Below are 21,818 nucleotides of genomic sequence, written 5' to 3' on the forward strand. Positions count from 1 at the left end.
AGCTGAGTCCCCTCCTGTGTTTTTGTGTTGCAGGATAACAAGGTGAGTGGAGTGACATGCTGCTCTCGCCTGCTGGGATGCTCTTATCTGTCTCCCTGGGTGCTGCCCAAGCCATGGGTACGCACCGAGCCCCTGTGTTCCCAAGATGACTTCCTGATCCTGGGGAACCGGGCGCTGTTTGAGAGGGTGTCCTACCAGGAGGCCGTGTGCACTGTGCAGGCCGTGAGGGACCCCCGCGCAGCTGCCAAGAAGCTCTGCACGCTGGCCCAGAGCTACGGCTGTCGGGACAATGTGGGGGCGGTGGTGGTATCCCTGCACATCGGGGAGGACAGCTGTACCTGTGAGACCACTCATGGCAATACTGGTACTGAACCCCGGGGACCCCCTCCAACACCCCTCCCTGTCACTGCTCCCCCAGGGGAACCGGCCACACCCTCCTCCAGCAGTGGCATTGCCTCAGAGTTCAACAGCGAGACTTCGGCCTCGGAGGTGGGGAGTGAGGCGGGCTCCACGGCCTCTGACGAGCACCCCTCTGGCCCCACGGCCCGACCTGAGAGGCGCTGTAGCCTCCACCCTGCAGCCACGCTCTGTGCCCCCGCGGGACCCGGCTCAGCTGGGGTAGGGGGGCCCCACCAAGTCCTGTTCCAGCGCCAGCCCTCCTGTGCCACCTTTTCCAGTAACCAGTCTGACAACGGGCTGGACAGTGATGACGAGGCTCCACTAGAGGGAGTCATCTCCAACGGGAGCAAGCTGGAGGTGGAGGTGGACATCCACTGCTGTGCTTTCCAGATCCGTTCTGGGCCAGCCGCAAGCCCCAAGGACCACAACCTGGACAAGACGCGCTCAGACTACCCCAACGGAAAGATGCGTCGTCAGAACAGCGTGGTGGTGTCAGCCACTAACGGCTGCCTGCTGGCTGTGTGTGGCAGGGAGATCTCCGACCTAAAGAAGTCCCCCTCCACCTGCAGCCTCTTTGGGAAGAAGCTCTCCAACGGCTCCGTGGTGGCCCCGGAAGATAGCCACAACCTCATTGAGGTAGCCGTGGAGGCCCCTAAGAAGAAGTCGGGTTACTTCACTGCCCCTGCCCAGCAGGACCCCGAGGACCAGCTGGTAGTGCCTCCCAGTCTAGAGCAGGATGTTAGGGAACAGCTGAGGGGCCAGAGTCCTATGGTCCCTGGACCTCCACCTCCTTTCACACCCCCCTCCATCAGAGACCCTGTGTGGGACCACCCCCCTGCTCCCATGCTGCCCCAGCGGGACCTCGCCCCCAACCCTATCCCTGCCCTACAGCAGGAAGTCTATGATACTGCCCTCTAGAGGGGACCAGAGCACAGCACCACCCTGTGGTAGTCCTGTGACAGTGCCATACCAGGGGGGCAGAGGAGGTCTCTCTGGCACAGGTGGGATATTCAAGTTCAAGTTTCTATTCAGCTCTGTCATGAAGACATGTGGGGCCTTGACTGTACACACATGAATGCGTTACGTCATGTTAGACGAAGAGAGGTGCTTAGCTAACTGTCTGATGAACCTGGTGGAACTGTCTGAGTATCAGAGCTGAACAGGCACTGAAATTACCACCCATGAAAAGAGGTTGTGAAAAGTAGGGGGCCACCGGAGGCCAAAATACCCCAGCCTGATCTAGAATATCTCATGCGTTTTAGACTGTAGAACTTGTTTGCAACATTTCCCTTTACTTGGAAGGAAGGTCAAGTAATGAAACAGTAGAAGAATCCCTTTGAGTGTGTTATCATTCCATTGCTGGGGGCTGCAGGGGCTCTTAAGCTCTTAGATCCCAGGGACAAGTCCTGCGACCAAAAGGTGAAAAAGTGCCTACTGTAGATGACTCAGCCCCAGATGTCCCTGCCTGTGTGTGTGTATGGAGGGGGGGGCATCAGTATTAACCCTGGAGGAGGACATCACTGTGTGACAGCGTCCTCCAGGGGCCACCAATGGTACAGCCACTTCTCTCTATATCTATGTCTCTATCTATCTCGCTCCCTCTATGACTGCACAATGGCAGCCGACATGGCTGGCAGGACTGGAATCTGGGGTTATCTGGGCTTACTCTGTGGTACAAGGATTCAGACTGTGTATGCTAGAGGCAAGTAGGAACATAACAGCAGATGATAAAAAACAAACAGAATTTTAATTTATTAAAAAAATGAGGATGTGACCCTTTCTATCTACACCATAATCCTCTATATGGGAAATACAGTTAGTATCTATATACACATTTAGTCTGAGCAGTATAGTGCAGAACCACATAGTGGTGTAATCACATGGCATGCTTGGCCTAGTCTTAGCATCAGGATGCCTATCCATTTGGAAACCATTGAAGCCTTGCTGGGAGGAATAATATAGAAAATAACGTTCAAAAATAGCATCAAGCTCTCAAAAAAAGGCAAACTCAAAATAACATGACAGTGCATTGCTCACCTGTACAGAACCAATATGGCATACTGCTTCAAAACCATTATTGTAACACTGTATCCGTGACAGTGCATGGTCAGCGAATTTTAACAGAAAAAGTTGTTATATTAATTATGTCTTATGAGCAACATGAGTGGTGACAATAAAGGCAAAACAATCGTTCACAGTGTTCATATCTCAAAGACGCTGCAATGCACACTAGATACTGTACAGTAATCATTACAAATGATGGGTGAGAACATGTTCTTCACATTATAGAGTGCCATCATTTAAGGAGTCCAGATACTGTGAGGTGTGTAGCCCCTTTTTCTATCGTTTTTCTAGTTTCACGCTTGTTGTACCCAGGAAATGGTGCAAAATCTCTCCCAGTGACCAACGTATCAAAAGTGTTTTTTAAGGTTTGGGAATCATTCTATTCCCATTCCATTAGCTTCACAGTCAACTGAACAAAATATCCATGAGTAGTGTACTAAAATGGTATATTATTTTACATGTAGAGGTATATGTAATGTATGTATGTATGTATGTTGTGTACTATTTGATACAAAGATAGTTTGCAAAATTCCTTTAGAGTCTACAGATATAGCTGGTTGATGCCCTTCATTTTAAGTCAGTGACCAGAGAGAGAAAGAGTAAAAAATAATATGATTTACTCATTGAAATAATTAGATATTTCATTCTCATAGATCTACTGACAGATTCAATAGGGGTTTGTGGGACATCTGGTGGTGATAACTATGAATTGCCTCAGATGTTAGTTATATATCAGTGAATATCACCAGTGTACTGTACTACCACCTACTGTATAACAGATTTAGAACAAGTACAGTGTGTTTTTGTTGGCAGGACAGAAAAGCTCATTGTCTTGGCGACAATAAGTGCTGCTTTGAGTAAGAGGGGTGGTGTGAAGCTCACATGAGTGGCAACACCAAATCAAATCAACACGTGTATGCTAGAGGGAAGTAGATGGGGTATTGTGAAGGAACAACGGTTCAAGGGGCATGTAGGACACCTGACCTAATGCTGAGGAGGACGTTATCTTACTCTTCTTTCACAGTGTAGAGACAAGCCTTTGTCTGCTCCATATGTTCCATAGCTGTCAGAGGACCTTTGGTTAATGAGAAAATGGGTTTATCAGATTATGTTTTTGTGGAATTTTAGCAAAAATCTACAATATGCAATACTCTTATCTACAAATCAACTCCCCGGAGCTAATGATTGCATCCATCTCAAATTTGTGTCCTGGGATGATGCAGATGTGGGTTAAAGTATTGACTGTATTTTGACACACAAAATAAAAACCCAGGTATTCTTATGTATTGGGTCAATGAGACATTAACTTAGACACCTCACTGGATAAGAAGTGATGACATCACAATGAGGAAAGCACTTTTGTGTCACGAGAAGAGATTGAAAAGAAACTAAAGTATTGCGTGTAAGCCATTCATTTTGCATCAGAATTTGAGTTCAGACTTTATTTGGGGCATTTGCTAATGGTTTTAGTGTTGCTGCGGTATGGAGTGGTCCACAGTATGGCACTGGCTTTTATCTAACACAGACATGGTGAAATATGTCAGTCATGGACATTGCTTTGAATAAAGGCATCCGCATAATATGGGTCAGTAGACTGAATATGACATTTCTATAAAGTTGCACTTGTGCTCCGGCGATGTTAGAAGATAGGATACCGCTAATTGACTCATCATTGATATAACAAAGCTGCAGACCAAAATCTATCCCCCTTCCCCCTTGTGCCAAACTGCCTAACCCATTCTAGAGAGGACAACAGTCTGACTTAGTAAGAGGGGGCTTGTGGTCTGACTAGAGAATGACCAGGATGTGTTCCTAGATGCCACTGTGAAAAGGCTAGTGGCATGGTTGTCGTGTTGTACTTACCATAGCTGCTTAGCTAGCTACAACCCTCTCTATGCTTGTTCATAGCCTTAATGCAGCGCTGCCAGTCCTAATGATGATGGGGACTGTATTTTTCTGTTGGTTTTATTTCTTTTAGTGGAGGTGGTTTTGCCCTTTGACCTTATGTGGCAAGGTCAGGAGCATAGAACACCTAAAAATCCAATATTTGCATTATTTTCTCCAAATTGCAGAGGGAGCAAGGCAAAGTTTCAAGCCAGTAGAACAAGGCTTGGGATCAGAGGGGTGGATTCTAAAGGTTTAGTAGAATTGGCAGTATTTTAGATGCTCAAAAACCTCACAGCAGCTTCGAAATGGCTATTTACATTCTTAACGTTATCGACTGGAATGATTGGTGAATTTGCCTTTCTAAAGCCTGTTTGCTTATAATATGAGATGTATTACGTAAGTCTAATTCACTTATTTTGTCCCAACTTCAGACAAAATCTGCTCTTCAAAGGATCGAACACTGTTTAAAGCACTTTGTACATAGGGAGATGAATATATTCAAAGATTGATATTTGAGTATTAGGTGAGATATTTATCAAAAATGCACATTAACTCATAGGGCTTGAGTTGTCATTGTTGTGGCTTCTGTCAGCCAAACATATCATGTCTTCTCTAAGAGAAAGTATCCAATAGAAGTGCTAATAATTCAAAGTAAAGTGTGAGAGAATTACAAAACTGCTTTTTCTGGTGGATGCAAGTTTGTCTTTCAGCACAAAGATAGGCATTGTTCTTCCTTGTTCAAGTCTTAAGGCTTTTTTTGTATTGAGTCATTCTGCTTCCATGAGAGGAACAGCAGCTGGTGTTGAGGGGTAAAAGGTTGGCTCATTCTAGGGATGATAAGTGGCAGAAAGCAGGCCATTTGAATATTGCTTTGTTTGCTAACGGAAGCCACCTGCTGTGGCTCAGGTGGCAACACAGGTGTGGGTTTGCCCTCCACCCTGAAATAAAAAATAGCATTTCAGGACAGACTAAAGAAACTGATTTGTGCTTGCACACATTTGACATTTTCATATGGCATTTAAGTTGAGAACATAAGAACAGTATGAAGAGGTGATTGTCTTTTGATGTGGTTGGTGGAACAAGAGAATTCAAAGTTCTCATAATCCTCTTAATGAACAGGAAGTTGGACTTCAAATACACTACACAATGTAGATGATTATAAACATGAATTATATCACATCAAATATGCAAAGTGTCACCTGTATATATTACTAACAGGTTACACACCTGACTTAAAAATAGGAGGATCCTTTTTTCTTAACTATAAAAATGAGTAGTAACTGAACATTCTTGTCTGTGTGTGCGTATGCATGTGTGTGTGAATCATGAAGTGCAGTGTTCTGCCATCGTGTGCGTTTTGACAACTCTCTTTCTGCGCAGTGATCCATGTAGAAAAGTTGATCAAGAGGCTCCATAATTGGCCCCTAGTTTGCCAAGTGGGGACCAGCAAAACACTGCTAAGCTCTGTGCGTCCCAAATGCACCCATGCTATGTGCTCTAGCAGCCAAAAATGCATTCCGTATGTCAGAACATGCATCTGCAGATCCTTAGCCAAGTATTATTTGTCATTTTATTTAGTCAACTCTCCCTTGTTTTTGTAAAGAACCAAAAAGTTGACTCCTGCTAACAAGAGCTAGAAACAATATTGATTGAGAAGGTCATTAACCTAGATGGAGGAATAAATGTGCCTGTACATATGCAAACCGTACGTATAGCTACAGGAAGATGGGGCACAGATCAAGGTGACATCACAATGATGGCAAAGTATTCCCTTTAATTATTTAGTAGAGGAGAGCAACTACTGTTCATGATCTGAGTGCACCATAATCCTATGTAAATACAGGTGTGTGTGTATGCATATTTAAGTAGGTTATGGTGTCAATGCTTTTCTGATTCAGTTCATCCAATCTCTGTAAACCCATTATAGGTTTTATTTCTCTTCTCAGAGGGAGAACATGCTGCCTGTTTGTCATTGCGGTCTGAGAAAGTATGCACACATGCATGCATGTGTTGCTATTATATTTAACAGAATGAATCTCCATTCTGTTAAATGATTATGGTGAACTCTGGAAAGAATCTGATATTGAGGATGTTTCAATTGTGTAACATGTGACCAAAGTAAACATGGTTTGATCTCACCTTTCTTTCTGTACCTTCTTTTCTAGAGATGCTTGAATATTTTCTCTCAATGGCAAGAAGCTGAGGTTTATTTTTGTACATTGTTCCATGCAAATGTATAGGTCCTTCTCCACTACAGAATCTAGAATAAAGGGATTCTATAGTATACCGTCACAGATTATTGTATTTTTATTTAAGATACTAATTAATGTATTTAATGTCTGAAGCATGCCATATATAATATATACAATGCATATATGTGATTACTTTGTACAAAATGTTAACAATATGTTTGTAAGCCAAGGCATTGTTTTGAATATCTGGAGCATATCTAATATTTTTGTTTATATTTTAGCATGCAGAAAACTGCTACATATTTTAATTCTGTTAAATATTTGATGTAAATAGTTTGAAGATACCTTGTTTTATCATTTAGGAAAAGAACTAACCATGAGCACTTTTGCACTCCTTAAAATTGAGTGGGCAATGGTTTATTTCATTTGAGATGCTGCTATGACTAGTTTTGAGCAGAAAAGCTGTATTTTTAATTAACTTTCAGCCAAGTAGCAATAAAAATTTATACTGTGAAAAACCTGGGCCTTGGTGCATTTCTATCATTTCCCTACCTTCTGTTCCCCTATGTCTTTCTGATGATAGTGTTGGCCAGACACTGTCCTCAGAAACACCATGGATTTGCTTCTGAGCTGCATTACAGAAACCATTTCAGAACCAAATGGAAGAAAAACAAGATTTTTATTAGATCAATTCAGGTAGATCACTTCCGTTAAGCAACAGAATCGGCGGAATGAATATACCCCTGATCTCTTTTCAGTCCCACAGACAATAACTATTCTTCAAGGTAAGATGAAGATATTCTTGGCAAGAGGGTTCATGAGGAAGAGAAATACATCTGTTTAAGATTTGACACTGTAGATGTCTCACATCTGTAACATTTAGTAAGTGTGCACGTTTTTAAAACTTATCAGAACAAAATTGCTCTTTGTACAGTTCAACACTTTAAAAAAATCAATCAGTTCATATAAAATGCACTAATATTTATAGCTGTTTGACTGAATTTGATCTCAACCCTAGATTTGTATCCTTTATATTCAGTGGGGGTGAGCAAACCTGTTATAAGTTACCATCTTCCATTGCTCTCGGTCTCTTCATCTCACGCACTGCCCTGAAAGCACGGATGGCCAAGACCATCCGAAGATGAAATCAGTGACTCCAAGCACCCGAAGAGGCCTCCAGCGATGTCTGCTCCATTGAGTGCACACGCAAAGCCCTGATGCCCTTTGCTCTTGTAGAGCGCTTCCCTCTCAGTACAGATAGGGTTGTCGTAGGTCTCCTGCAGCTTGATGAAGTAGAAGGCCAGGGCAGGGATGTAGCCCAGGCCAATCAGGAGGTTCACCAGGGCCTCACCCAGCAGCACAGGGACTCTCAGGACACCCAAAGCCAGAGTGATGCAGGCATAAACCATCAGAGCCCCTCCATACATCTTCAGCATGGCCTGTGGAGGCAGCTTGAGCAGCTCCTTGACCCTGTCTGTCGGCTCCAGTGAAAGCCTGTCCTCCTCCATAGTAGTACTGGTAGAGACCCCAGTAACCCCCGGAGTTACTGTAGGACACTCCCGAGCAGATGACTATCAGCAGGTTTACAAAGATCTCCATTATCTGGCATAGAACAGATAAAGAATAGATAAATTCATTATTTATCATACAGTAAGAGTCTCGGGGAGAAAGCGAGCTGAGTTGAAGGTCAAGTTATACATTTCACAAGAGAGGGAGGATTATGCAGCTAAATTGAGGTTGATCCGAGTTCAACCAACACTGCCTAATGGAGTGATGGTTAATTTCAGTGGAAATTCCACCTCAGAACATACAGTATGCCATAGTGTGAATTAAACATACATCATGGATGAACAACCAATTTGGAGAAAGAAACCAAATACAAAAACTCAACGTTGAGTAATACAGATATAATACAAAACTCAAATCCCCTCAAAGACCCTGTACCCTCGGAGAGGCCTGGTCATGTGGTTGGTTAGGTCATTCGTAACCTACCCAACTACATTCCTACTACAGGGGTGTAATCATTAGTCCAAAACATTTCGCAACGACCATCGTTTACGCCCAACAAAAACAAGAGTTTCTATTGCACAAATTCAGGTAGGTCCCTCCCCAGTTGGTTCTGTTTGGTCCTGGGATTTATTCACTAGGAACCAAACAAAACAACGCCTACTACACCATACCAGCGAGATTCACGCACAAACAATTCTACCACAACAACATTTCAGGTGTAAGTTGCTGCTGTTTGTTCTTTAATTTAAACATGGCTTGTTAAGGCATATCTGAGGTTGTACAGAGCCTGATAGTAGTTCCCCACAGATGGAAATGTGTAAATTGTTACCCAGAAATTTGATATTGAGCTAAAAATGGCTGCGTTGGACAAAAACACATTTACTTGAAGAACAGTGCAGATGCAAAGTTTGGTAACAGACTGACAGCACAAACTGTAAATGTGTTTTTGTAAAAATAAAAAAAAGTAGAAATTAAGTAATCCTTGTGCATAGAGTTGTACAGTATGATTTGTTATGATTTTACAATGATTGTTTTTGGTTTTGCATATATTCTAAAGTGAAAAATCTGAGTTTCTGCATCATTCTGTTACTGTGGAATTGCCAATGCCCAGAATGGTAACAGTGGAAGCAACTCTGTGACAGTCAGATGGTCTCTTACGCTCTCTGTTGTCCTTGTTGACTACTGCCTCTGTGGTCAGGTGGTGGGTCCTTGTGAGAGTGGGGTGTCATATCCCGCTGTCGGTCAGTGTAGTCCTTCTCTCTGACCCTCCTGTCATCTCCAGAGCCCTTCTCATCCCTGTATCTCTCATCCATTCTGCCGCTCTCTCTCTCTCTCTTTGCCTTTCCCGGTCTCTCTCTTCATGTGAGGAGCTTCCTCTGTCATGAGTGCGGTCCCTCTCCCTGCTGTTGTTCATCCCTCTCCAGGTATCTGCTTCTCTCTGGCATTGTCTGGTCTCTTGGCCACTTCTCTGAAAAATTATTAGAATGAACATTGCCACGATCAATTGAGTATTAGTGTAAAGGTGTCATGCACCTTTACACTAGAGAAGCCATGGGGCAGGGATGAAACCCGAATTATACAATATAGTCTGACTGTGACCCACGTCCTGGGCGGTTCTTACCTTACCAGGCAAAAACTGCCCAGGAGAAACCCGCCAAAAACCCACCCTTTCTTTCAATTGGCTCCTGGATGCTTATCTTTTTATTGTCTCTTGGCTATTTTGTCGTACTACACAGGGTGTAGTACCGTCCGGCGACACTGTGATACAGCTACCCAGTGTGAAGCATTTCCCATGACTCACTGCGACCCATAGAATGAGGAAGCAGCCTGGAGCCAATAGGAAGAGACACATCCAGGAGCCAAATGAAAGCGGGGCAGGTTTTGGGGGTGTTTTCCCTGGATGGTTCCAACCTGGTCAGGTAAAAACCGCCCTGGATGCGGGTCACTGTCAGACCCAACTCTAATGATACTGTGATGATTCTGCACATAACTGAATACACATTGAAAAACGTCAAACAAAAATGTTGACAATGACTCGCAACCTGGTCTCCGAGCATTTCGTATTATTCTGTACGTAAATCTGGTGTACTCCATTTAGTATGACGTTTAGTATGGTTACATAAAACAGATTGTTACTTATGGCAAAACCGAAAGTATAACGTGAGCGTCTAGCAACCCAAAGGTCATAACATATCATACGAAATGAACATCCAAAAATTAATACCATACGAAACATAACATAATAACTGGTGTGTCTCGGATTTACGTACAGAATAATACGAAATGCTCTGAGACCAGAGCATTTCGTTGTGACTCGAGGGCAGTAGGCAAGAGGCAATAACGTTTGTTAGTATATTTGATGAAGATTAAAAAAAATACATGCATTTTCATGTTACCTGTGACGAATGATAAGGCTCACAGGTATGCTGTTTGTTGAAGCGAACCAAACATTGACATAACGAATTCATGAATATAGAATAAAGAAATTAACAATACCTCTTAATTCTGGTTCTTATCTGGATTCATTTGTGCGAATGATTGTATTCTTTACGTCTTTTACTTTTCCGGTATCGTGGCACTTCTTTCGTTTCCAAGCTCCTCCCTCTCACCTGTACGCCCTATAGAACTCCACCCCTACTACCAAAGCAGAATTCCGAGGGCATGGGACAAAGGGGTGTGTAGTGTCGGTGGAAAAAGTGGTGTTTCAATTGAGGAAGTGGCCATGTTGCTGGGGATTAGACATGTCCTGTGCAAGTGAGACAGGTTGACTGTTCCGGGGTGAGAGCAGCGCAGCAAGTGTCTTATGCTGATGCGGTGATGGAAGTAAAATATAGGATGGTGGGCAAATGGTGAGGGAGCCTGAGAGTATTTTAATGTATTTATTTTTTAACCTTTATTTAATAACTAGGCAAGTCAGTTAAGAACAAATTATTATTTACAGTGACGGCCTACCCCGGCCAACGCTAGGCCCATTGTGCGTCACTATTGGGACTCCCAATCACGGCCAGATGTGATGTAGCCTGGATTTGAATCAGGTACTGCTGCAGTGAAGCAGTATTTTAGACCACCTGCGCCACTCGGGAGCTATCCCTGTGAGTAGTAGGGATTTGAACAGTTTAAGCTTTAGTAAGGTTGGCTTCTAGGCGTTTATTGCTATGGTCATAACAGCCGCACAGATGGAGAGTAAATCACAGGAGATTGAATTTGTAGTAGCTGCAGCAGAGAAGTTTGTGTGTTAGATTTTAGTGCAGAATAACTACAGGTGGTTTTAAGAGAAAGTTTTCCAGGTTCCCAGGCAGACGGCTCGGTTGGTGCCAAAGTAGTGGGAAGAGGTGTTTCCTTTGTAATCCCCCCACCCCACACATGTCCCCTTTAAAAATGTTTTTATTATTATTTACAAATGTGCATGGATGGAATGTTGAAATAGCAGTAAATCTTAGTTATAACACAATCGGTCTGTCCTAAATAATATATAGCTGACAGCTCTTTTAGCTCCTACTCAAGCTGTCAAACGTTCACTACTATACCCTCCTACCCGGACGTAAACGCACGCGTTCCCAGAGAACACTAGCCATCCGCGGCGCGCGCAGGCCAGAAGCAAGGAGGCGAGACAGAAATGGCGGCGACGGCGGGGGAAGCAGCGTGATATGATGGAGCAATAAAACAACCTAAAAATACAAATGTCAGTCCATTGTCGAGAAAATGAAAAAGATGTCAAAATAGCCCGTCTTTTGTAATAATTATTACAAAAAAAACTAACACCTTCCCGGGAGAACGTCCATCTTCTGATTGGAAAAGAGAATCTCACAGGGAGCATGGCTTCTCAGAGTAACGTTAACCAGGTAACGTTAACGTTAGAATTCTTCACGCTGCTGATACGTCTAGGATTTGTAACTGTTTCACATTGACATAAGATAAATGTAAAAGTAGTCTTAAATAATGTTAAATTTGTAGATGTTTCTTGGCCGAATATAGTGGTGAAAAGTGTGATGAAATTGCTTGCTAATGCTGCCCTAAATAGCCTATTTCCCCATTGAAACACGAGCATGGTACAGGCCCGAGGAGCCTCCATTCAAATTAGCGAACAGTACTCGAAGTAGGGTTAGCTGAATCTAAAAATTGGCAAAAATCGTGTGTGCACGTTGTGTTGAGAAAATGCCACATTCAAAAGACTCCCAACAGGTGTAATTTGTAGTTGACAATTTGTAGTTAAATTGCTACGTGTATGTGCATGGCCCACCTGCTTTGGCTGATGCGACAGGCCTGTTTGATTTTCATAACTGTTTGTTAGCTAGCTTAGCATTTAGATATGAGTGAATAGTAAAAGTGCCGACGAGTTATAAGCAAGGTATTAATACAATTGTATATGGTCAAACGTAAACTTTGTAATTGATTTGTCTGGCCAGCTAACTACCTAGCTTAATATAGCTAGCTGGATAACTAGCCAGAGTTCGTGCGGACGCAGGTGGTGTGGCTAATGACATAGCTGCTAGCTACAGTGGGCCTGATCAGAAGGGGTTTAGGTAGATTTTCGAATCTGAATCATTCGGGATTCTGCAAACGGTTCGGAACTTGCGCATTGTGTACTCCGTTTTTGATGTCTCCTTTAGAGCACGTAGCTAGTTGTGCTTCTTTCAAGGGAAGCTGACTCATGTGGACAGACTTCCATGATCTGTTTAGATTTAATGACTTGTCACGGCCTGAAGTCTAACTACTAGCTAGCTATCTATCCTACATTGAAAGGTAGCTAGCTATATCTTCTGTCCAGGTATAATAACATTAGTCAACTAGTTAGATATGGCTGTATACATCCATGTAGTTAGCTTGCCTGCTGGGGACCAGACTGGTGGATTTAAAAACCCACCAACCTATGGAACAGCTGTTATTAATTATGGAAATGGTCATCTATTTACAAGCTGGAATGTCCAATAAAATACAATTTGAACCTACTCTACCAGTTGTCTGCGTGGGCAGGAATGAAACTATAATATTTCCACAAATTATTATTAAACCAACTTTTCAAAGTGCTGGTAGTGTTAAATTTCTCGCATGAACACAATGCATTTACATGCACGCGATGCATGTATACTTGCCACGCTCCTGCTCTTGTTTACATGGTTTTGCGCATGTTTCAGGGGATAGAAATCTTAACACACTACCAGCATTTTGAAAAGTTGGTTTAATAATACTTTCCTGTCGATATATTCTCATTCCTGCCCAAATAAGGACCAGCCACGCGGACAACCGGTAGGTTCAAATTAAATTGTATTCAGCATTCTGGCTTGTAGAGGACGGTACCTGAATTAAACACTGACGTTCCAGACCTTGGTGGATCTTTTTTCTTAGCTCAGTTTCTGTAGAGAAATCGGTTCAAGTCTGAACTGTGTGACATAGTAGGGAGTTGTAGTTTAATAGGCTAATATTCTACATACTTTGGCGCTGAAAATGTGCTGATTGACTACAATGACCATAATCTATTGTGCGCCAGCCTACTTTTCCGGGTCTGTTTTGAGCACCGAGTTATAATAAAAACGATGTGGAGCAGACACGGAGATTAAGCGAAGAGTGTGCGATCACGAGGGGTAGAAAGCGGTTTCTTCAAGGGGTATCTACCTGAAAATACATGATCTAAGTAATCGATGGTTGATATTCAAAGTCAAAAGTATGCCTTTTTTAGTAGTTAATCAAAGTAAATTAGTTATTTTGTCAGATAGCATAGGCAGCATATCTATAGCGATTGATGACTTGGATTGAAATAGTCAAGAGTATTTTATTGAATAAATGGTTGATAAGTAGTAATGGACAGTCACTTCCATTAATTGTTTATTTTATTCTGTTACAGTATTCAACCCGCATAATTCAGTGCATTTAATGTCCCAAAGAATTATCGAAGATCGTGAGTGTTTTTTAATAAACAAAACTGACCTCAAAGCACTAAACACGCAGCACTACTAGCTAGCGATGTTATACATATCATAGCAAGCTAACAGTTTCGCTTCAAGCTAATATTCTATCATAATTATTACAACTTTCCGATGCTAATGTCTGCTTGCTAACTAGGGTTGGCTTGCAGCTTAGTTTGCAACAGGGGTTCTCAGTGGGGTCCGCTAAGATATTAGCTTTCAAGCTGCAACAACAAACATCTCTGGCACATGACAAAATATGTTGATTGCTGGAAATTAGCTTAAACTAACAAATTCTCTTTGATGCCAAGAGACAGCCCTTTAAAAATGTTCCTTCCCAGGGCCCAATACATGTTTCATCTGACCATGCAATACCGAAGTCTTAATAAAACTCATTGTGAGCTATTTTTGATCAAATTTGAGTTGTGTTCTGATTATGAGGGAGTCCCACATGAATTTACTGTCACAAAAGGGGTCCCCGGCTGCAAAAAGTTTCAGAACTCCTGGTTTACAATGCAAGGAATGGCAGACGTTTCAAATGTGAGAGTATGATATACAGCGTCTTCAGAAAGTATTTACACTGCTTGACTTGTTCAGCATTTTGTTGTTACAGCCTGAATATAACATTTGTTGAGATTTGTCACTGGCCTACACACAATACCCCATAATGTCAAAGTGGAACTATGTTTTTACATTCATTAAATGAAAAGCTGAAGTGTCTTGAGTCAGGTATGGTGAAGTTATTATTACACTTTGGCTGTTGTATCAATACACCCAGTCACTGCAAAGATACAGTCGTCCTAACTCAGTTGCCGGAGAAGGAAACCGCTCAGGGATTTTACCATGGTGACTTTAAAACAGAATTGAATGGCTGTGATAGACAACTGAGGATGGATCAACATTGTAGGTACTCCACAATACTAACCTTACTGACAGACTGAAAACAAGGAAGCCTGTACAGAATAAAAATATTCCAAAACATGCATCCTGTTTTCAAAAAGGCACTGAAGTAATACTACAAAAAATGTGGCAAAGCAATTCACTTTCCATCCTCAATACAAAGTGTTATGTTTGGGGCAAATCAAATAATATATATCTGAGTACCACTCTATTTTCAAGCATAGTGGTGACTATCATGTTATGCTTGTAATCATTTAGAACTGGGGAGTTTTTCAGGATAAGAAAGAAACACAATGTATCTAAGCACAGGCAATATCCTAGAGGAAAACCTGATTGTCTGCTTTCCACCAGACACTGGGAGATTAATTCACCTTTCAGCAGGACAATAACTTAAAACTCAAAGCCAAATCTATATTGGAGTTGCCTACCAAGAAGACAGTGAATGTTCCTGAGTGGCTGAGTTAGTTTTGACTTAAATCGGCTTGAAATATTATGGCAAGACCTGAAAATGGTTTTCTAGCAATGATCAACAAACATTTTGAAAAGAATAATGGGCATATATTGCACAATCCAGGTGTGGAAAGCTTTTACACTTACCCAGAAATGCTTGCAGCTGTAATTGCTGCCAAAGGTGATTCTAACACAGGAGTCTCTGTTCCTGGAGAGCTAACTTCCAGTAAGTTTTCACTCCAACCCCAGTTGAAACTAACTTGATTAATCTTATCAACCAGATAATTATTAGAATCAGGTGTGCTAGATTAGGGTTGGAGTGAATTTTCAGGACGGTAGCTTTCCAGGAACAGGGTTGGAGAACACTGTTGTAACATGCATTGACTTAGGGTGTTGAATACTTATCTAATCAATATGTTTTACAAATGTTCACATTTTTCTTCCGCTTCGATAGAGTATTTTGTGTCGATCGTTTACAAAAAATGACAAATCAATTTTAATCCCGTTTTTGTAACAACAAAATGAGGAAAAAGTCAAGGGGTGTGAATACTAGCTGACTAGTTAGGCCAACAAAAAATGTACTATTAGTAATCTGTCAAGGTCCATGTTTGTCTAACTACTAAGTGTTTTTAATCCTACTCAACAATTATGGTTTATAGCGATGGCCAAGCTTCTTAACTAGCTTACTACCTAGCTAGCATGCTTGCCCATCAACAATTACATCAATACAGAGTTGGCCTAAGCTAGATGTCAAATTCCCATTGTGCCATAGTGTCCACCCCACCAGGGCTGGTGAACGTAAGATAGCTGGCTGGCTAGGGTTTGAAGATTAGGTGCATGTGTGAAACCGTGTATATTTCACTGAAGGGCTAAATAGTAAACCATTGATCTAAGGGAGGTAGTTTTGTTCTGAGTCATTCTGAGAGGGTTGTTTTTGCACCTAAGGTCATGTGTCCACTGCACTACCATTTTATATTCTTAATATAAGGCTCTGGTATCAGGGATTGAGCGAAGTGGCATTGAATGCACATAAGGGAGACACTCATTTTATGATTCACAGTAAAATTACATTTTACACTATAAAATGTCTCGAGGCATAGAAGAAAATTGATTGAATGACAATGCCCATTGCAGAGAATTGAATGTACCTGCAATGTATGGGTTGTGCACAAGGAGCAGCAGAAGCCACATCTTTGCTTTATGACTTGGGGTTGCTCGATTGAAGCAAAGGGTAGAGGAATGGTAGCTTTTGGACACCGTTTCACACCACAGCAGTGGGTTGTCTGAGAGTTGCGTACCAAAGTCATCACAACATTTTCTACGTTAGTAAATGAGTGCTAGGAATCTTCAGCTGAGTAAATGTTTCCACGTATTGTGGACGCCAAGCATAAAATGGTTCATGGGCCTGTATAGTTTCTACCTAAGTATATTGTACTGTGTATTTGCCCATATTTTAGTTTTTCACAGTTTCATCAGTTGGTGAACAGCATGGATTTGGGAATGGTGGATTGTCTTAATGTCACATGACAAATGTGTGTTAAAGTTAATAAATAAAAATAAAATTAAAAAAATACGGAATGGGATATGGTTAATTTCCAAGCATGATCTGATATGTTGGTGGCCTTTATTTTTTTGAATGGTGAGCTCCTGATTCAAAATTATGGAAATGGATCATGAGGCTCAGAGTTGCCTGGCTGGTTAGGTATTTTCCTGAACAGCAGGTTGGAGCAGTGTTTAGAGAGCAGAGCTGCCTCCCATTTGTCTTACCCTTGAAAGGTCCTGCAACACCATGGCCTCAGAGAATCCAATCAGCTGTTGGTAGTGTTTGAATGTCATCGCCCTGTATTAAAGTGTCTCCTACGTGAATAAATTATAGTGCTCTTCTCTGTCATTTCTCTGCTCAGTGTTTAGTTAACGTTTTTTCAGTTCTTGGGCATCAGTTCTTGGGCATCACTCACCCTCATCATACTTAACTTTTCTTCATAAGAATGTAATACGCAAGCATCATCAGTTTATTCAAAACGTGTTTGACCTTATTTGTAGTGTTGCATATTCATGGTATGCCAAGTTTGCTAATAGTGACTCTTTGCATTCCAATTTGTGAGGCCGGGCTGGCTGAGTCCCAGTCCAATAGGGAACACTGGGTAGTAGTGATGATGAGGGAGCCCCATTCCTTGTAGGTATAGGGGGTTGTGGATTGTTATTCTATGCCTCAGGTGGGAGTTGGTAGTGTCTGGTAACTTAATTCCAGTGGAACATCTTGTGTAACTGGCTCTTGTTTGACATATGTTCTAATACACCCCCACTCCTCTAAGCCATCCACTTCCTTAAAGCTGTCTTCCTCATAAAGCAAACTTTGGATGTGTTTTTGTTCATTGTTAAGCAGAAGCCTCATTGAATGCTATCTGCAATATATGATTATCATTCTACTCTATTGACGTAAAGTATACTAACATTAGAAATGAGCATGTGTTCAGTTTCTCTAGTTTAGCTCCTTTTATCAGCGACAATGTCATCATTGTGCTTTATATTTCATATGGATCCCACCTTAGAATGTAAGCCCCACCCCCTGCTCCCTGATCTGTAACCACATTCATTAAAAGTGTGTGTGGGTGCACGCTGTCTCACTGGAGCATGTTGAAGTAATACAGATGGCCATTTTGTGGTAATCCTCAATCCAAACGAACAGCGAGGGAAGCTTAGTGTGGTACGTGTGGCACGCCTGTAGAAAGAGGCAGAGGGACATTCTTTCTGTTGTGATTGTATTAGCTGTCCTGAGGCCGTTGGATTATAGCTGGCTGTTTATCGCTTGTAGTGCCATTTCAGCAATGTTGGGCCCTCATTTGCAAAGAGTTACATATGCTTGAACAGCACTTTCTTTTCTCTGTGCCTCCCTTTTCATGTCCCACAGTTAAATCCGCTGGGAGGATTCTGTGTGGTTAGCAAGCTTGTTTCAACTTTTTTCTTTACTGCTCCATATCATTGGACACCTTCCCCTCACCATGCACCACCAACACTTGTTTTGTTTAGAAATAATTTTTATTTGTTGCCTAATGAAAGACTTCAAGAATGTATTTTCAGGCTGTAATGTTATGCAGATATGTTTTTGGCCCCTGCTATTCTGTAATGAGCCAAACCAAGAAAAGTCGCCAGGCGATTGAAGGACCAATTCACCCCACTGTGCAGCAAGTGCAAGAGACCTTCAATTACGCAGTGCGACTGGGATTAAGATAATTATAGCCAGCATGGGGAAGGCAGGTTATTTTTACAAAGTAGTGTATAGCTGTGGCCAGCACGTGGCTGGCTAGAGTACTATCCCACTGTTAGTGTCTGGTCTGGAGGGGGATTGCCTTGTCAGGTTTGTACCGACATTTTAATGCCTTCCCTAAAGATTCCCGTTTAGATGAACACACATTGATTGGCCTTGGTCCAATTGGGTTACAAACTGATTGATGATGGCAGAAGGGTTTGGTGTGTATGTGTGAAATTTGTAGATTCCTATATTTATGAGTATTTGAAACCTCAGATGTGGGTCATTGAAAATGAACAAAATGGACTTCTTATTTCCGCATGGTTCTGCAAACAATAAGAATGACCACCCCACTTCCAATTATTAATATGGGGAATTTGGTTGTGTGAAAAGTGTTGCCAGTACTCAACTCAATTTGCTTAACCTCTCTGGGATATGTGGGATGGTAGCGTCCCACCTCGCCAACAGCCAGTGAAATTGCAGGGCGCTAAATTCAAACAACAGAAGTCTCATAATTGAAATTCCTCAAACATACATGTATTATACACCATTTTAAAGATAAACTTCTTGTTAATCCAGCCACAGTGTCTGATTTCAAAAAGGCTTTACGGCGAAAGCACACTTTGTGATTATGTTAGGTCAGCGCCTAGCCACAGAAAAACATACAGCCATTTCCAACCAAGGAGAGGTGTCACAAAAGTCAGAAATAGCGTTAAAATTAATCACTTACCTCTGATAATCTTCATCTGATGGCACTCCCAGGTCTCCATGTTAGACAATAAATGTTCGTTTTGTTCGATAAAGTTCATCTTTATGTCCAAATACCTCCCTTTTGTTCGCGCGTTTAGTCCAGTAATCCAAATGCACAAGGCGCGGGCAGTCCAGACGAAAGTTTAAAAAAAGTTGCATTACAGTTCATAGAAACATGTAAAAACGATGTGTATATAATCAATCTTAGGGATGTTTTTATCATAAACCTTCAATAATATTCCAACCAAACAATTCCTTTGTCTTTAGAAATGAAAGGGAACGGAGCTCGCGCTCATGCGCCTTGTTCAAACAGCTCTTATTCTCTCCCCTTTCACAGTAGAAGCCTGAAACAATGTTATAAAGACTGTTGACATCTAGTGGAAGCCGTAGGAAGTACGAGCTGACCCCATTTACACTGTATATTGGATAGGCAATCACTTAAACGAAAAACCTCAGATTTCCCACTTCCTGGTTGAATTTTTTTCTCGGGTTTTTGCCTTCCATATGAGTTCTGTTATACTCACAGAAATTATTTTAAGAGTTTTGGAAACTTTAGAGTGTTTTCTATCCAAATCTACTAATTATATGTATATTCTAGCTTCTGGGCATGAGTAGCAGGCGGTTTACTCTGGGCACCTTATTCATCCAAGCTACTCAATACCGTTCCCAAAGAAGTTAATCACATTAGTGTGGAACCTTGTGTAAAAGGTGCAGCTAGAAGGAGTAATCCCTGGACAGGGCTTGACAGAAACTTTTTTTTGTCACTTGTCCAAAACCACATGTCACTTGTTCAAAAATAGAAAAATGGTCTAACACCATTTTTACATCGTTGTATGTTACAAGGAACCACTTTGCAAAATATAATGCATTACTGTATTTTTTTTTTACCATAGAAAAGAGAATCAGACGGCAATGTTGGCTGCAATCTCCTTATTGACGACTGCATATCTGTCTCAAAATAAACACTGCCCCTTTAAGGCTTTCCTGAAGGATGTTTGGCCACCTTTTGGTAGCCTATAAATTACTGCAACATTAAAATGACAACCTTGTACTTTACTATGTCTACAGTTTAAAACACTCTGGGACAGATCCAAAATTCATAACCACTGCAGATAAAAAAAAAAAAAAAAACATCTGATAAGACAGTTTTGCTTAAAATGTTGATCAATTTTTATTTCTTCATATTATAAGCTCAATAAAAAAAGACCGTTAATTATTAAATCGTTTCAAAATGTTGGCCACCTCCGCTCAGATTCAAGGTGGGTGATGTGCAGTGCGCAACATGCACGATCCTTCACTCTCCTGTCTTGTGACCATTTGATCTGAACGAAGTACTTTGAGTATGTCGACAGAATCAAGCCTTCAGACGTTAATGTTAATTATCCTTCATTATATTTGTCAAACATGACTCGTGTTTAGCCTATATTTATGTAATTCTCATTAAAGTTTGGCTACATTTTCTGGCGCCTCCATGTCAACATCGGTTTGGACATGAGGCTGTAGCCAATATGCATATCACATACACGTTGTCATGTAGGCTTTTTTATTTATGTACATTATTCCCGCCTTAGAATGTGCTACATATTGGCTGAAGCCAGTGAGTCGGGTCTCTCCATTTGGCTCAGTTCTCTGGGAAGTGGGCTGCCGGGAGCCATTTTGCCATTCTAATGCTGCATGACTCGTCACTTTTCCATGTTGTCCCTTACTTTTACCCAAACCTATGGCGCAATCTGGGCAGACTGATGATAAGAAAGGCCTCTCCCAGTAGGCCTAGTCTTACCTCCAACGGGTCTGTCACAACTGTGTCAGTTCATCAGTAAGAGGTGTACTCCTCGTCTGTAAAATTATCTGTAGACAAATGGAGGGCTAAAGCAGACTTTTTTTAAAGTGTGTTTCTCATGGGGTCTTGGATGTTTGAGCAATATTTCACACTTACGTTTTCTACACATGTTAATATTGAAGATACCATGTTTATATATATATATATATATATATATATATATATATATATATATAGTGATTTAAAGAATAATATATTGATTTTAAAAGGTTGCATGTGATTATCCTCAGTATGTTGAATCATATGTGTTTTATGTAAATATATATTTTCTCTCTCTGCAGTACATCTTCGGGGAGTTCAGCCCTGATGAGATCAATCAGTTCTTCGTGACTCCACGATGTTATGTTGAGGTAAGACAATGAGTTTTGAATGAAACATTTATTCACATACGTTTGCTCCAGCTCATAGCTGTTTTGACACCATATAGTCTACTGTGTTAAGTGTTGGAGTGCCGGTGGCTCTTAATGTTAACTGGGTCGTTCTTAACCTCTCTGGGATAGGTGGGAAATTAGCGTCCCACTTGGCCAAAATCCAGTGACAATGCAGAGCGCCAAATTCAAATAAATTACTATAAAAATGTAACTTTCATGAAATCACACATGCAATACATAAAATTAAAGCTACACTTGTTGTGAATCCAGCCAACGTGTCAGATTTCAAAAAGGCTTTACAGC

General features: G+C 41.5%; 2 protein-coding genes and 1 pseudogene across 3 annotated transcripts in view; 2 read left to right on the forward strand and 1 right to left on the reverse strand.

Annotated features, from left to right (window-relative positions):
* The window catches only part of LOC129854267 (PH domain leucine-rich repeat-containing protein phosphatase 2-like), a 52,971-nt gene extending 45,911 nt beyond the window's left edge, over nt 1-7,060 (forward strand). The window contains exon 19 of the mRNA XM_055921116.1: nt 34-7,060. Within this exon, the coding sequence (XP_055777091.1) occupies nt 34-1,317 (1,284 nt within the window). The 3' untranslated portion in view covers nt 1,318-7,060. The remainder of the gene's footprint in view (nt 1-33) is intronic.
* A 142-nt stretch (nt 7,061-7,202) lies between these two features.
* LOC129854271 (MARVEL domain-containing protein 3-like) lies at nt 7,203-11,590 on the reverse strand (annotated as a pseudogene).
* Nucleotides 11,591-11,658: 68 nt separating this feature from the next.
* LOC129854268 (ubiquitin carboxyl-terminal hydrolase 10-like) overlaps nt 11,659-21,818 on the forward strand; it is a 36,706-nt gene continuing 26,546 nt past the window's right edge. For both annotated transcript variants that reach the window (XM_055921117.1, XM_055921118.1), the window contains exons 1-2: nt 11,659-11,893; nt 21,426-21,494. In XM_055921117.1, coding sequence (XP_055777092.1) covers nt 11,867-11,893; nt 21,426-21,494 — 96 coding nt within the window. In that variant the 5' untranslated portion in view covers nt 11,659-11,866. The remainder of the gene's footprint in view (nt 11,894-21,425; nt 21,495-21,818) is intronic.

The sequence above is a fragment of the Salvelinus fontinalis genome, chromosome 4 (assembly GCF_029448725.1).
Source record: "Salvelinus fontinalis isolate EN_2023a chromosome 4, ASM2944872v1, whole genome shotgun sequence".
NCBI classification, from domain to species: domain Eukaryota; kingdom Metazoa; phylum Chordata; class Actinopteri; order Salmoniformes; family Salmonidae; genus Salvelinus; species Salvelinus fontinalis.